The 17,398-nt window shown below is 39.1% G+C and overlaps 1 protein-coding gene across 1 annotated transcript in view; it reads right to left on the bottom strand.

Moving 5' to 3' along the window:
- The window catches only part of Dnajc1 (DnaJ heat shock protein family (Hsp40) member C1), a 139,205-nt gene extending 138,541 nt beyond the window's left edge, over positions 1-664 (bottom strand). The window contains exon 1 of the mRNA XM_048368017.1: positions 139-664. Coding sequence (XP_048223974.1) covers positions 139-387 — 249 coding nt within the window. The 5' untranslated portion in view covers positions 388-664. The remainder of the gene's footprint in view (positions 1-138) is intronic.
- Positions 665-17,398: the final 16,734 nt, after the last annotated feature.

Below are 17,398 nucleotides of genomic sequence, written 5' to 3'. Positions count from 1 at the left end.
CCCGACCGCGGGGCCTGGATGACTCCAGCCCGCCGCGGACGCCCGGCTCGCTGGGAGGAAGCGCGTCCCGCGCCGGCCCCGCGCCCCACCGCGCCCTTCCTTCCCTCCGCGCGTGGGCTCCGCGGGCGCCGCGCTTACCTGCGGCACCCCGAGGAACTCGTAGAAGTTGAGCCGCACTTCCTCCACCAGGTCGAACAACTCCAGGTCCCCGCTCTCCCAGCCACGCGCCGGGCCCGCGGCCGCCAGCAGCAGCAGCGACAGCAGCACCAACCGCCACGGCGGCGGAGGCAGCGACGACGAGGCCGGCGAGGGCCGCACGAGCCGGAGCCGGAGTCCGCGTCCGGGCCACGGAGGGAGCGGCGCCCGCCCGGAGCGGGGAGCCGACATCGCGCTGGGCTCCGAAAGGTCGCTCGCCACGCGTGGCCGTCGGCCGACAACCGGGGACGTGGCGGGCAGCCCGGCTGCCGGGGAACCGCGTCTGTCAGTCAGAAGCGCGGGCAGCCAGTCGGGCAGCCGGCTCCGGCGAGGGCGCGGGGGTCGTGGGGACGGTGGGAGCGGGCGGCCAGGGGGCGGCAGCCGGGCCTCCCTTCCCCGACCCTCGCCCCAGGGCCTACAAACAGCTGGAGCGCCAGCGCCCGGCGACGAGGCAGGGGAGGGGGCGAGGCTTGGCCTCAGCCTATCCCAGGTCCCGCTTCCGGTGACATCACGTCTCTTAGCAACCGTGGGGAGGGGCGGGACCGGAAGTAGAAGTGCGGGGCGCACTCCCCATCACCTCTACTGCCACCAGAGCCTCTCATGACTGCATGTGAAGGGAGCTGCCCGTGTATTTAAGCAGGTGGACAGACTTAAACAGTTACAGATGTCACGCATCTACCGGGGACATCTCACTTACAAATAGCTCCTTTCTAAATAGCGCTGTCTTGCTCTCTTGCTAAGTACTGAACTCTAAAATAGCGTACTTGAATGTGGCTTCTGTTTCACACATTTCATTATCCCATCAACAGAAGGAACGGAACCAATGTGTAAAAGGGACAAATTTAGTGAGTGGGATTTAGTGTGAGAGAGAAATAAAAACAAAAGGAATTCAAGACAAAAGATAGGCTTCTAACCATCAATTAAGATTCAGACACATATACCATAAAACAAAAAGCTTGGTAGAGTTCCTAATCATGAGTCAATCCTAGTTTCAGGAGAAATGTAGCTTAAACCATTAATTAGGTCCCTTCCCTTCCCCCACCCACATTAATGTTTGTTTTTAAAGACATACAGATTAAAAACCTGGTCTTATCTTTCAAATAAGATCTCACGTCTAGGTTTCTGTTGCTTCTGTTTATTTTCTATTTTTCCTCCACAGCTATTGTTCTTTGGTGTGAACTTAGTTTTAGCCTTCCCATATTTCTCCCTTACTACTACTATTGAAGAAGAAAAAGAGAACAAAAAATACTTTTCAAATAGCTGAAAATGAAAAAGAGAACAAGAATGCTTGTATAACTCAAAGTGGTAGCCCAGTTTTGAAAGTCTGGCCTCCTGTTTTCCCCTTTTTGGATCTGTCCAATTACATTGTGTTAATAGGGCAATGATAAAGTTACTTTCACTGTCATAATAAGGATATTAGAGTCTACTGCTGATGGCTCATGTCTATTATCCTAGCTACTCAGGAAGCTGAAATCTGAGGATCACAGCTCAAAGCCTACCCATACATAAAGTTTGTGAGACTCTTATCTCCATTTAACCAGCCACCAGAGAACTGGAAGTGGGCCTGTGACTCAAAAGTGGTAGAGTGCTACTAGCCTTGAGCAAAAGAGCTCATAGACAGTGCCCAGGCCCTGACTTCAAGCACCACAACCAACAAAACATAAAAAATGTTTTTTAAATCAATAAAGGTTAAAAAACATGACATAGGGTAACATTATCCAAAAAGAAACATACTCTACCTAACTTACATAACTGCAATCCCTTTTATATCACCTTTATAATAACAATAACAAAAATTAAAAGAAATCTGGAAGTAAAAAAAAGCAACAACAAAACATGACATAGAAGCAAATCTTAGAAATTATCATGGAGTTTAAATATATTTTAAATCATAAATGAATGGGAATATATCTTGCTTAAAAGAATATATACTTGAATCACATTTTAATCAAGAGGTTGCCCTTTCAGAGATTACAAGAGCTGAATCTTCTAGAAAAAGATAGACTTATGAGGCTTAATCAACAGTTATTATCCAAAGTTCTAAAATATTGGGAAGTCCCAGATTAGGGTGCCAGTATGGTCAGGTTATACCAAGGACCTCCTTTTCATTTTGCAAATGGCTGCCTTCTTATGTAATATCTTAGCATGACCAAGGTAGAGTGAGAGATGTAAAGAGAAACTCCTATCTCTTCTCATAAGTTCATCTCAATCACCCAAACATCCCACCACCAGATACTACAACATCAGAGCTTAGGGCTTTTACATATGAATATTGTGAGACTACAAACATTTAGTCCACAGCAAGAGATGCTACCTTTTCTTTGTATCCTCAGTACTAGGACAATGCAAAGCACACGATCAAACTCAATGAATTGAACTGAATCCTGTGAACAGTTCTCTACCACATTTTCTCTACTATAGCTTTTACGTTTATCTTTTGATATACTAGTTTTCTTGGAATAAAAATCATATTTACCAAGTTGCTAAATTAAGTTACTATTTATTCAATGAATAAATCATCAAATAATAAAAAGTAACAAAAAGTACTACTTTCACATGACTCTCTTTTTTTTTTTATCATTAGACAAAATCAGGTATTTCATTTGAAATGGATGCCACATGGCCCAAAATCTGGGAGTCTTACCCTGAGCTTCTAGCAGACATTCTAGTATTTTTCCTCCTGATATCTACCCCTGTTTCCCAAGAACTGCAGGGAGTTTATCTAGAGGGAGCACATCCCCTTCTAAGGTCAACCTAGCAGAGTTGGAAACTGTCTTGTCAGCTATTCATGTTCTTGAAAATTTGTCCTCTCTGGTTCTCATAATACCTGTCCATCCCGAGATGCTTTTCTTGCTTGTCTAGGTCCCTGCAAAGACCGCAGTTAACATTTAGATTCCTAGTCTGTCATCTTCACATGGTTATTGTGCTACAAAGGACAATGCAGTTGAGTGAACCTGATTTTTCTGAGTCCAGGACTAAGCCACCCTGATGGCATTTATTGATTCTGGACAAGGACCCACCAAACTTGACCTGAGCAGAGGACTTTACCTAGAAAAAGAGAAACCACTGTGCTATGAGTCACATATTGGAAAACTTAAAGAATCTCCAAACATAAAGCTAAGTTTTCTGTAGGACATTTGCTGAGGCTCTGGGTTTGAGACACAAAATTGCCCCCACTACCTCCATTCCACTACTGTATATAGAACTAATTCTATCTAGAAGAGGGAACCTGCCTAAGATACACAGGCATTCTTCCCATTCAAGATATTTGTGAAGTTGTATGACCGGGAGGGTAATAGTTTAAGCTTAAAGCCTCTCAGTGGCAGAATCGAGGTCAGAAGAAACAGATACCTTTTCTGTTCTTGAAGAAAAGCTCACAGGGATCATGAAAAACAAAATTAAGTAAGGAATAGACCGAGTCTTTAAAACCACATCCCAGTCTTCATCCAGTTCATCCCTGATTAGACCAAGGTAAGCAGAATTCCATCCTCATCTACCTTCATTTCTGAAAGAAAATAATATCACCAGTACCTACAGACATTTATTTAAAAGACCTGTATGACATATACTTAAAAAATGATGAGACAAGAAAATATCAAGAAAACATAACCAATAATGAAAAGGGTAAACAGATAATAGAATACTAACAGATAAACCTGATGTTGAACTTAAGAGCAATAGTTCAAGTTCTTTTAATGTCAAGAACTTAAAATAACTTATAAAACAAAGCAATAGGTTATAAAACAGAAGGAAAATGGACAAAATGGATTAAAAGATGTAGAATTTTGTCAAAGATTTAGAATCCACAAAAAAGGAATGGAAATATATTAAATTGAGAACTGTGTGAAATCAAGGACTAGATAGATAAGTGTAATAGAAAACTGGCCATAGTAGAACAAAGAATTAGTGAGTTTGGGGATAGGTCAAGAAAAAAAGATACCCACACTGAATGAAGCACATGGGGGAAAAAAAACTGGAGAGAACAGAACAGAGCTTAAAAGCAACGTGGACAAAGAATAAACCCAACAGAAATATGACAAGATTCCTAAAAAATAATAAAGTGGAAGAGGCAGAAACAGTATTTGAAGAAATACTACCAAGAATTTTACAAAATAAAAGTTGTGAAGAAATGTACCCAAGGCCTAACATATAAAACTGTAACCTCTCTGTACATCACTTTGACAATAAATAGGAAAAAAAAATAGCAAAAAAAAAAAAAAAGAAAAAGAAAAACTGACAAAAACATTAGATCTCATGGGGGTGGACTTTCTCTGTCTCTTGGAATTCTCGCTTTCCTGTCACACATTCTCTGCAGTCCTGCTTAGAAACCAACCATTATATAAGTATGACTACGCTAAGACCACTATGTTGTAAGACAGTGAAGGAGAAGAAAGAGGCCCTAGATGATGAGATACTATGTGTAGAGAAACTGAATCAAAGAGCACCTAAACTCCAGAGTTGTGAACAAAAGAATTCTGGCAATAAGGCTCTTGGCAGCCCCAGCTCATGTCTACATAAGTCCTCCTGAATTCCCAACCCACACACAAAAAAAATAAATAAATAAAAGGAGTTGTGAAAATAATGAACTCAAAATGGGTCATAAATCTAAACCAGAAGAGCTAAAAATATAAAATGCTACAAGAAAATGAAAAGCAAATCTTAGTGATTCAGCCAATGATTTCTTAGATATGATGCCAAATGCATAAATACTTGAAGGAAATTGGACTGCATAGAAACTGAAAACTTTTAAGTTGACTGACAGAGGGAGTGACCCTGATTATGATGCCTTGTATACATTGTACAACTAATTGATACTAATTTTAAAAAACTGTGCCAAATAGCAGTGGCTCACACCTGTAATCCTAGCTACTTAGAAGAGTGAGATACAGATGAAGATTGAAAGCCAACCCAGGCAGTAAAGTCCATTTCTGAAATAATGAGCAAAAAGTGTACTAGAGGCATGGATCAAGTGGTAGAGCTCTAGCCATGCAAGCAAACTGAGCTAAGGAAGAGGCCCTGAGTAGAAGACTTTGTCCTCTAAACTATGATATCATCATAAAATTTAAAGGCCATCAAGAGAATGTAAACATTCCAACCAAGACAGCTAGGAAGATCTTCGCAAACAGTAAACCTGATTGAAGACTTATATCCAAAAATGTGTAAAGAATATTTATAGCTAAAATACAAAACACAACCAGATTCATTTCTGAAAATAGGAATTTTGCATTTCTCCTAAGAAGACAGGCAAAAGGCCAATAGTCACACTTAAAATATGCTCAATATCTTCGGTCATTAAGTAATTGCAAATCAAAACACTAGGGTCTCTATAATTAAAAACACAGACAATAAAAAGTAGTGATGAAGCCAGGCACAGGTGTCTCACACCTGTAATCCTAGCTACTCAGGAGCCTGAGATCTAAGGATCAGGTTTGAAGCCAGCCGATACAGGAAAGTCTGAGAGAGACTCTTATCTCCACTAAACTATTTTTTTAAGCTGGAAGTAGAGTTGTGGCTTATGGTAGAGCACTACTTGGGCAAAAAGAAACTCAGGGATAGTGCTTAGGCCCTGAGATGAAGCCCCAGCCCTAGCACAGACAAAAAAAAAGTAGTGGAGAATATGTAGAGAAATTAAAACTTGGTTCATTAGAATACAGAATCATGACAACAATTTGGCAGTTTCTAAAAAAATGTACCCAAAGAATTACTGGATGACGGAATAATGGGACTCCCAGAGAAATAAAGCTATACGACCACACAAAAACTTATATGCAAATATCCATAACACTGTTATTCACACATGATCAGAAAAATTGGAAACATCTTGAATGTCCATCAACATCATTAAATAAAATGGGGTAGCCATACAATGTGATTATTATTATTCCTAATGGTGTTACTTATCATTTAGCAATCAAAAGAAATGAAGCACAAATACATGTTGTGTAATACAGATGAAAATATGCCAAGTGAGTAAAGCCAGTCATAAAAGGTCACATAGTATATGATTCCATTTATATAAAAAGTCCACGGTAGGCAAACTCAGAAAGTGAGTTAGTGATTATTTAGGGCTGCTAGTAAGAGACTTACTACAAATGAATCCAAAATATCTTTTAGAGGGTTTGAAAGTGTTTTAAAATGATAGTGGTGATGGTGATGACTATGCTAAAAGAATAATGATTTATATATTTTAAGTAGGTGATATGTGTATGCTAATTATATGGCACTGAAGCTGCTTATAGAAAGAGAAAGGAAAAGAAACCCACCCACACAGATAACAGTAAGGACTTCAAACCTCCACTAGGAAAAATATACCATAGTCTAATTGAATACACCACAATTACACTGAATGCACCTGAATACACCATAGTTACAGTATAGAAACAGTGTATTAAAGGCAATTATATCAAAAAGTGTTTGTAGCCTTAAACATGTTAAAGAAGGAAGACAGGAAATTTAATGAGCTCAGTTAATTTAAGGAATCACATAAACTCAGCATAGCTATGGCATAAATAACCAAAGAATAAACCCAATGAAAATTTCCATGGCAGTTTCTAATTGTATTTCAATGTGTTGCATCTAGGTGAGCTAGAATCCTATCAGCTCATTTATGGCTAATGAATTTTCTTTTTGGATAGTGTTGATAAGGTTCAGGATGTGACTATTATAGTTTGTGGTTGAGGTGTGAAGTGAGGAGGGGGAAGTCAGGGTGCTTGGTGGATGATGGGGAGTTCTGATCTCATTACATGAGAGCTTGAATATTATTATAAACATTACTTTCCAGGGGGAATCAGAGAGAGTGCTGGTGATTTTATAACCCATAGGAGAACTCAAAGAGACTTAAATAAGCCATCTGGTATTCTAGCTTTACTTTAGGGTAAGATCAAATTTAGCCATATCAAACAGAATTGAATACAATACCTGTTAGAGCTAAAATCTAAAGTCTTCTTAAAACAACCATTACTGGTTTATTCATCCCATGATTTAAAAATGTCTGGCTCTCATTAAATCTTGAAATGTTCTCATTAGTCTCTATAGGGCTGTTTCTCAAATACAGGGGCATATAAGTCTAAGATATCATTGTTCTTTAATGGAACATTTATATCTTCATTCAGTAATTTATTTATCCAAACACTATTCAGAAACCTATATTGAGTTGACAAAGGTTAGAAAAATATTGTTTTGGGAAAGCATCTCCTTGGGAAATAATCCCTTTTGTGTTGCAGTATTGAATTTTAATCATGTGAAGGTTCTCATAAATAAATACAGATGTTCTTTGTGTTATAAATAATAAATATATTTCTTACGTGTTGACACTATGGTTTTCACTTCTCTGAATAATGTACTACTTACTCAAATAATCTCACAAGAGTAAGAACACAGATTCTAGACTCAAATTGATTAAATTTGACACCTGGCTCTACCCCTTACTAGCTGGGTGATACATATTTCAATTTCTATTCATTTCAATGTCTACATTGCTAAAATTAAAATAATACTGTTGGGCTACCAAAATTATAAGGTCTTATTGGGAATAAAGTTTCCTGTTATGTAGATGTTGCCATTTAAATATTGCTATATTTTATAGGAAATCCATTTATATGGCATTAAGTTCCCTATAGAAACATTATCAATTTATAAATACTTTGAGGTTGTCTTTAAAGGTATCTGTTATCAAACTTGGGTTGCAATTGCCTGCTTCACCAGAAATTTACCCAATCACTAACTTGCAGAGGATGATGACAAACAAGACTGTTTGTACAAAATAATGACTGCTTATAAGAGCTAGTTTAATGCTTTTTGCTCCCAAGTAGTTCCTACTAAGCTCAGTTTTAGTTTAAACAGTAAATCTAGAGTTAAGAACTTGCATCCAAATGAACAGAAGAAAAGGGAAATATTCACATTCCATTAGTAAGTCACTAAAAACCCATGTCATCTTCCCCTAAACCAGCTCTGTATTTTCAGGCAATCTTTTCTGCTTTTCATAGATTTTTATAATGCATCAAATAAAATCCATGGTAAAAGCTTCTTTCTTCTAACGTCTCCTACAGTTCCAGGACTATCATTAATTTTTCAAAGGTTTGTGGTAACTTGCCTGAATCTGCTTTTTTAGTGAACCTTATTTATTTTTCTCCTTTAGCCAACCCAGCCATTTTCTCCTTCCAGCTATTCCCTTCAGCTCTCTATTTTCCTTACATACAAAAGCTCTAATTAGTGTGCAAAAGAAAATCTGAACAGACCTCTTCATCACCTATTCTTTCAGGCTGAACAAGTTGGTTTTGGCACTCTACTGTCAAGCCCTAATATTGTTTGTGATGCCAAATTGGAACACAATGAAAAGCAATACAAAGTTGCTGTTCATCTCAGTCAGCAAACCCTAACTAAAGCATGGGATTATGTGTAGAAATGCCATGCCTCAGAAATGCTTATTATTAAATTTACTAAGAATAGGGCAGCATTGTTTATAATTCTAAATTAGCTACATGATCAACATGGAAACAAATAGGACTAGGCTAAGGAAATCTTAGCTCTACATGGTAACATATAGAAAATTTTAATTTACTGTCCTAAATATGTTGTGATATGCCCATTTTACCATGCTGCATAACCTAGTTTCCTCTCTTTCCACCTCCAGTATATAACATTTTGTTATTTTTGCTTGCTATAGAGGATTTGAGCATATTGACTCCATAAAGTTTTACAACTTAAAAACAAAACAAAACAAATAAAAGTAATAATAATTTCACCACCAGGGGGCAAACCATATTTCTATAGGCAAAGGATATTTTTAAACATTCCAAAGAAATTATCTTGTGTGAACATAGTTAACTATTGCTACAAGTTCAATGGTTTTAGATCAAGAGATACAGGTTCTAATTTGAATGTTCAAAGTTGAAGAACAATCATGTTTATAAAAGAAAAATTAGACAAGTTACCATGACAATTAGACATATACTGTAACTTAATTGCTTGAAAGGAATTTTTTAACTGATATACTTATGATCCCATACCCAAGATGTTGAAGCAGAAGGATCATGAATTCAAGGTCAACCTGGGCTATGTAGTGAGACCCCGTTTTAACTCACCACAAAATGAAAAATTTTCCCATCATTTTCTTTCACAAATTCACGGATGAGGAAGAAAATGTAGAATTGAACTTTTGAAATGCTAATCTACCCTTTGTTTGTGGTGGACTTTACACCTTTTAAGTAGGAATATTTTTGGACTAATGGTTTCCTAAGATGTATTTCTGCTCAGATTTTTGTTATTGTTGTTGTTGTGCATTTAATAGGATATAGCTCATATACTCAGGTCTTTACCTCCTAAAATCAGACTCACTGACCTGTTTTGATTAATGATTTGTCATTTATTAATTTCATAACTATGAGAGAAGAATAAATGGTAAGCATATCAAATCACAAATTATCCTTTTTACCTTGATACTGAAGAATTTACTTGGTAAAGGACTATAGTTGCAAGTAAACAAAAAGCACAATTCTCATGGCAAATAATTGGTAAGAGGCAATGATAAGAATTACTGTGGTGAAATGTTCAGTTTAACATGTGTAATTCCTGTGTTGTGAAATTTCAAGAAATCTGGATTATAACTGATTTGTATCTTATTAAAAATAGTAATAAAAGAAGCCAAGCTGAGTTCTAAAATCAAGATATCTGTGGTAGAAGAGGAATAGCCACTTTTTTTCTTTTTTTTTTTTTTTTTTGCTTTCTTTCCCCTCTTGCCCCTGAGCACTGCCTAGTCCACATTCCTGTCAATGGGTTAGGCTAATACCAGTTTCCCATTAGGGCTGGAAGAGAATGAAGAGGCCACAGTATTCTGGAAAGATCCACTGTTGGTGCTTTTCCTTTATTGCTCACCTCAAGCCTCGTCACTATCTCCATGGTCAGTATTGAGCACCAGAACTACCAATAGGAACTTCAGAACTGAGGCAGATACCACTGGGTATTCATGTAATGAACATGTGCATCCAAATGAGTTCATATTGAAATAAATATTGAAAACAAATATAAGGAGAAAAAGAAGTTGCAAAAGATCAGTGTGCAGGATTTATTTAGGGGCATCACTAAACATTAGGTTGTTTGTTTTTGCCAGTCCTGGGGCTTGAACTCAGGGCCTAGGCACTGTCCCTGAGCTTTGTTCGCTCAAAGCTAACGCTTTATCCCTGGAGCCACAGCACCACTTCTGGCTTTTTCTGTTTATATGATACTGAGGAATTGAACCCAGGGCTTCATGCATGCAAGGCAAGCAGTCTACCACTAAGCCACATTTCCAGCCCATCATTAACCGTTAGGGATGGAAAGAAATTGAGAGATAATAGTTCCTCCCCAACCTCCCTTAAATGCATGTATATGCATTTAAGTATATATATGAAAGAACAGAATAAAGTATGTGCCTGACCTGTTACTCAGCCACCCTCTGTTCAAAAGCTAAATTTGTCTCTGTGATACTATTCTTCGGTCTTAAACACTATAGCAACTCTTCCAATATTATCCATCTTTGACATAAACTAGCCTCAGCCAAGTAGTCAGCCCCACATTGAATTGAACCAGTTCTCCAATGATGAATTCTGACAGTATCTGCCTAGGACAAATTTTTCTGATCTTTTGGTGATAGCAAGTAGTTGTCAGTAGAAGGCAATCTTAAAAATGTAAACATACTATAGCATCTCTTTAAAGCAATGAAAATATGTTAACAGTGAGTGAAAAGAAGTTAAGACTGTAGAGAAAACTATCTGAGCAAACGATAATTTGGAAGTATTCTCAAGAATACATAATTCTTTCTTTCCTTGAAAATGATATGTGTCTCTAATGACTACTCCTCTGGACCCTTAAAAACTTGTTTAAAACTGGGCACTAGTGGCTGTAATCCTAGCTACTCAGCAGGCTGAAATCTAAGAATGGTGACTCAAAGCCAGACTGGGTGGAAAAATCTAAGAAACTCTTATTTCCAATTAACCACCAAAATAGCTGGAATTGGTGCTTTGACTCAATTAGTAGAGTGCTTACCTTCAGCACAAAAGCTCAGAGACAGCATCCTGGCTCTGAGTTCGAGTCCCAGGACACACACACACACACACACACACACACACACACACACACACACACACACACACACACCACTTTGTTCAAAACCTTGAGAATGAAAATCTGATTATTGAAAATATTTTGTCTAACCCTCACTTTTCAGCTGTTTGTATCAACAGTTATTTCACATTAGGGAGGACAGAAAACTACTGAGCTAAATTTTAGCCAAAAAATATTTGCAGGGTTGGTGACTGGAGCTAAGAAAATGGCTAGGTGACACCAATGGCTAGGTGACAGCGCCATGCTTTTAAAAATCATAATCAGTTTCAATAAAAATAATCATATTCTCCACTATGAGGCAAAATCTTGCTTTAACAAACACTTCCTGATAATAATTAAAAGGCTGGTTTAAGGTTAATTTATATATTTTTAAACCTGCTTTAACCATTGCTTAATTTCCAACAATTACTTTCAAACTATTTGCTTTTTCCTCATTCTTAGAATACCAACTTTACCTTGAAAGATTATGACACATGGTTTGTTTGCTGTGAGGTGCTCAAGCTCAAATATTGCTAGGCAGTATTCTACGGCTGAGCTATGACCCCATTTCTTGGTGTGTGTGTGTGTGTGTGTGTGTGTGTGTGTGTGTGTGTGTGTGTGTGTGTGTGTCTGTGTCTGTGTGTCTGTGTGTGTGTCTCTGTGTGTGTGTGTCTGTGTGTGTATGTTTTTGAGACACAATCTCACAATTTAGCCCAGACTCATATCTTTATCTCCTGAGTACTGGCATCAGACAGAGGTGTGGATCACTACTCCCCACTCTCAGTTGAAGTATATTTGTTCTTTAACTTTTGATTGAGAAGTCCCAGGGCTTCCCATCACACAGGGTAAATTTCTGTTGCCTCTGTCCAATTACAGCCTCATCTCGTACTATCATGCCTTTCTCTGCACTGATGTCTTCATGAAGAGTACAGTAAACTCATCTGCCCTAAGCCTTGTCACTTGTCAAGATTGTCCTGCAAGTTTAAAGCCAGATCTTCAACATGCAGAGAGCAAGAGTATTTGTTTTCTTTCCTCCCTTCCTCCCTTCCTTCCTCTCTCCCTCCTTCCCTCCCTCCCTTCCTCCCTCTCCCCGCCCCCCTTCCTGGTGATACTGGTGAGTACTTGTTTTGTCAGTCATGGGGCTTGAGCTCAGGGCTTGGGCACTGTCCCTGAGCTTTTGTGCTCAATGCTAGCACTCTGTCACTTTGAGCCACAGTCCCACTTGTGGTTTTGGGGTGGTTAATTGGAGATAAGAGTCTCCATAGACTTTCCTGCCCTGGCTGGCTTCAAACCATGACCCTCATTTCTCAGCCTTCTGAGATTACAGGCATGAGCCTGGTTGTACTTTTTATTTATTGAGACATCATTTACATTCTTTTCTTAAGGCATGGTTACCTTTAGTTCTTTGAGTATGTTTTAAGTAATTCACCAAATAAGTCTTTGTTTACCATGAGATTTTCCTCACAGACAAATTTTACTGCCTGTATTTTGTATGGATCATACTTTCTTGGGTTTTCGCATCATTTCTCCTAACTTTTGGTTAAAATTGAAAGTTTTAAATGTGGCGTAATTAGAAATTAGATTTTCCTTTAATTCTCAATGATTGTGGTTGCTATTTGGTGTTACTGTTGCTACTTTCTATTTAGTGAGTTTCCTGAATCAGTTCTCTATAGTCTCTCTCTCTCTCTCTCTCTCTCTCTCTCTCTCTCTCTCTATCTATCTATCTATCTCTTCTCTCTTCTCTCTCTCTCCTCTCTTTCTCTCTCTGTGTATATACACTGTCATCTCTGCTAGGGTATCTTAGAGGGCAGTTAATGATTAGAAATTTTTCTTTAGTGTTTGGATATATAATAAGTCTATCAGCCTTTGCTGAGGGACTTTTCGTGCATGCTAGGACATGCTTTTAACATCCAGGCAGACAGGTTATAATTTTATCTTAACCATCACACCTGCTTGCACAGAGCCTTATGGTTAGTCAGAAATGGGAACCATGGGCCTTTTCAGATATTTCCTGGACATGCAAAACAGCTCTATGCATAGAATGACCTTCTAGAGTCCCAAGAATATGTCAGAAATTTCCGAAGCCTGTGATGAATGATTGATTTCCTAGCTTTGGGGGGAGTCTCATAGCCCAGACTGTCTTGGAGTTCACTATGTGGTTCAAACTGGTATCAAATGTTCAATCTTCCCGCCTTCTCCTCATGAGTGCTGAGATTGTAAGCATGTACATTATGCCTGGCTTGGTTTCCTAGCTTTACATATCAAATTGGTGGTCTGTCTTAGCTGTTATCATGACCTCAGGCTGTTGTGATATATAATAACTGTCACCAATTGTTACAAATACTATTGGGGGAAAATATACCCTGAGCTTGTATACAGGTCAAATAAAGACAAGTGTTAGTGGAATTTTCCAGTCTCCTAATAGACAGTTTTAGAATCATTTCATTATTCTGGCTATCCCAGTGGCTGTTAGACTTTTGCATTCCACTATGATTGCAGGTGACTTAATTTTTAAAGCTACTCTGGAGCTAGGGAGGCGAAGAGGGACATGAGGTAAGTTAAAATGCCACCAAATTCAGTGTTATTAGAATTTATCTTTTTTTTGCCATTCCTGGAGCTTGAAACTCAGGGCCTGGGCACTGTCCCTGAGCCTCTCTGTACTCAAGGCTAGTGCTTTACCATTTGAGCCACAGTGCCATTTCCAGCTCTTTCTCTTTATGTGGTACTGAGGAATCAAACTGAGGGCTTCATGCATGCTAGGTAAGCACTCTACCACTAAGCCACATTTCCACCTAGAATTTACCTTTTTGTATTGAATAAACATTCAAAGTTTTGCAAGCTTCTGCTCATTTCCAGAGTTCTGAAACATTGATTTTGCCAAATTTCTTGCTGCTTTTAATGGGAGAATGAATTTTTAGAGGTCCTTATTTTATCATTCCTAAATTTCTCCCCCGACCTCAGTTTTCATTACCTTTTTACCTTTTTTATTTTATATAATTATGGACTATGTTAAGCATAGGAACTAACACAAAGAGATTCCATCTACAATTTCTCTCAATGAAAGAAGCAGCTAGCATTATTGGAATATACTGTATACATGTTTATGTCAGTACTGGGGCTTGAACGCAGGGCCTAGGTGCTGTCCTTTAGCTTTTTTGTTCAAGCTTGGCACCTACCACTTGAGCCACGATGCCAATTGCAGTATTTTTGATGGTTAGTTGAAGATAAAGGGAAGTCATGGGCTTTCTTGTCCAGGTTGACTTTGAACTGTGATCCTAGGATTACAGTCATGAGCCACAGACACTTGGCTGGAATACAATATCTTAACCAGGAAATTGGTACTGCTACAATCCACTGAATATATTCAGATCTTTACCAGATTTTTATGCATTCATGTGCTTATGTGTATTTAGCTCAATGCAGAGATTTGTGTGGTAAACACTGCAGGTAAGATACAATTCTGTCACAATGGTCCTTATGCTAATGGCATATAACCATAGTCACCTTCCACCTGCAAACATCACCACTAACACCTGCATTCACTAATCTGTTCTCCATGTCTTCAAGTTTGGCATTTCATGAGTATAGAATTCAGGGAGATATCATTTGTCCTGAAAAAGAAACAAAGGACTAAATACATGCTAGCACACAGATGACCATGAAAACATGCTATGTAGAAGAAGCCAACCAGAAGGGACTTGCACCTTTATGAACTGCCTAGAATGGACAGAGGTAGATTAGTAATTGGCTAGAGCAAGGTGGGATGTACAGGACTGGGGAGATAACTACGAGAATCAGGGTTTCTTGGCGGAGGAAGGAAAATGTTTTGAGACTGTTGGTGGTGATGGCTATACAGCTCTGAATATACTAACAACCATTAAATTGGATATTTTGAGTAATTATATGGATATGAGCTCAAAGAATGCTAATATAAGTAGAATCACATAGAATGCAATCCTTGTCCTGTGATTTCAAAACAAGTTTGGTCCCAAAGAAAATATCCTATATCAGAAATAGTCCATATGTTGCTGGGCGTCAGTTGTGACTCATGACTATAATCCTAGCTTACTCTGGAGGTCGAGCTCTGAGGATTGAGATTTGAAGCCAGCCTAAGCAAACAAACCATCAAGACTCTTATCTCCAATTAACCAGCAAAAAGCTGGACCTAAAGATATGGCTTATGGGGTAGAGTTCTAGCCAGATGCAAAAACAGCTAAGCAACAGTGTGAGGCCCTGAGTTCAAGTACAGGGCTTTTTGTTGGTGGTGGTGTTCATGAGGTTTGAACTCGGGGCCTGGGCTCTGTCCCTGAGCCTCTGAGTTCAAGGCTGGTGCTTTACCACTTGAGCCACAGCATTATTTCCAGCATTTAAGTAGTTTATTGGAGGTAAGAGTCTCATGGGAGACTTTCTCATGGAGACTTTTCTGTCCAGGTTAGCTTCGAACCATGATCTTCAGAGCTCAGCCTTCTGAGTAACTAGGATTATAGGCCTGAGTCACCGGTGCCTGGCTTGGTAGGGCTTTTTGTGTGCTCCAGTACCAGAAAAAGAGAGAAAGAGAGAGCAAGACAGAAAAAGCAACAGAGACACAGAGACAGACATAATAGAAAAGAGTAATACACCCCAGGGAAGCTTTTATGTAAGATATCATAGTTGAGTATGACCAGAGGCCCCTAGTCATAAACCAGGAAAGGAAAGAATCTGTTCTCACTCTCTCAGGCATCCAAGTAACATTACCACATTGCCATCCACATACTAGAACAATGCAAGGAATGAGGGGGTCTCTTTTCATGTCTATTCTACAGATGAGATTTTTAACTCTCTTCAACTGTCTCCAAATGGGACAGATGAAAAGGAGCTGTTTCAGCTCAGCTGAGATAAGATAAATGTTTATTGGAAGATAAAGCCAGCCACAATGATGTCAACACACACACACACACACACACACACACACACACACACACACACACACACACACACACACCCTCAGCTGCTTTTAGATTCACAGATAAAAACTGCAGCTCAAAGCCAGGAGTGGTGACTTATATCTGTAATCCTAGCTACTCAGGGGGTTGAGATCTGAGGATCATGGTTTGAAGGAAGCCTAGACAAAAAAAAAAAAAGCCTGTGAAGGGCTGGGAATATGACCTAGTGGTAAAAGTGCTTGCCTCCTATACATGAAGCCCTGGGTTTGATTCCCCAGCACCACATATATAGAAAAAGCCGGAAGTGGCGCTGTGGCTCAAGTGGCAGAGTCCTAGCCTTGAGTAAAAAGAAGCCAGGGACAGTGCTCAGGCCCTGAGTCCAAGGCCCAGGACTGGCAAAAAAAAAAAAAAAAGCTACAAAAAAAGCCTATGAGACTCTTATCTTACATTAACCACCAAAAAGCCACAAGTGGAGGTGTGGCTCAAGTGGTAGAATATCGGCCTCAAGTGAAAAAGCTAAGCATCCAAGCCCTGTGTTCAAGCTTCAGTACCAGCACCAAAGGGGGAGGAGGGGAAACCACAATCCTGTATCTCAAGAGAGCCTTTCTGTTCTTGGTGCAGAGACTGAATACATTCTGTGTGGCTCTCACCTTGTTTTCTGTTTCCTTATTTCCCTCCACACTAGCGCATAACAGAGCTTTCTCCAGGGAGAGCCATGTTTCCAGTCTTTATTTATATCATTCTTTTCTGGTAGAGACTGAGCAGCTCGTTTAACTATGGAATGTCATCCCTCCTCCAGAGTTATGACTATTCATCACTGGCATTTGGTAGATGTAAACTTGATTGCAATCAGGATCTATAAATCTGTGTGCCATGTAGTTTCAAAGCTAGAAATTTGAGAACTTAAAATTTAAAAAAAAAGAGACCCCAAAGACAAATTCTTTAATAATTTTAAAACAGTAGGAACTAACAATTCCTGAACTACACAGCTTATTTGAGAGGAGAAAGAGAGAAGAAGAAAAAGAGTATATGAGCAAGCACACATAAGAGAGTTTGCAAAGGCTATTTGTCATTATTCTGACTCTGGGCTCATGCCCACTGTGTCTAGTACTTTCACCTTAGAACAAAACTACATGAGCAATTAATTTTTAACTGGCTAAACAAATTCTCACAGAGAATTACTTGCTTTGACGTTAGCGATA

The sequence above is a fragment of the Perognathus longimembris genome, chromosome 18 (assembly GCF_023159225.1).
Source record: "Perognathus longimembris pacificus isolate PPM17 chromosome 18, ASM2315922v1, whole genome shotgun sequence".
Classification (NCBI taxonomy): Eukaryota; Metazoa; Chordata; class Mammalia; order Rodentia; family Heteromyidae; genus Perognathus; species Perognathus longimembris.
This window is presented reverse-complemented; position numbering and strand designations above follow the sequence as displayed.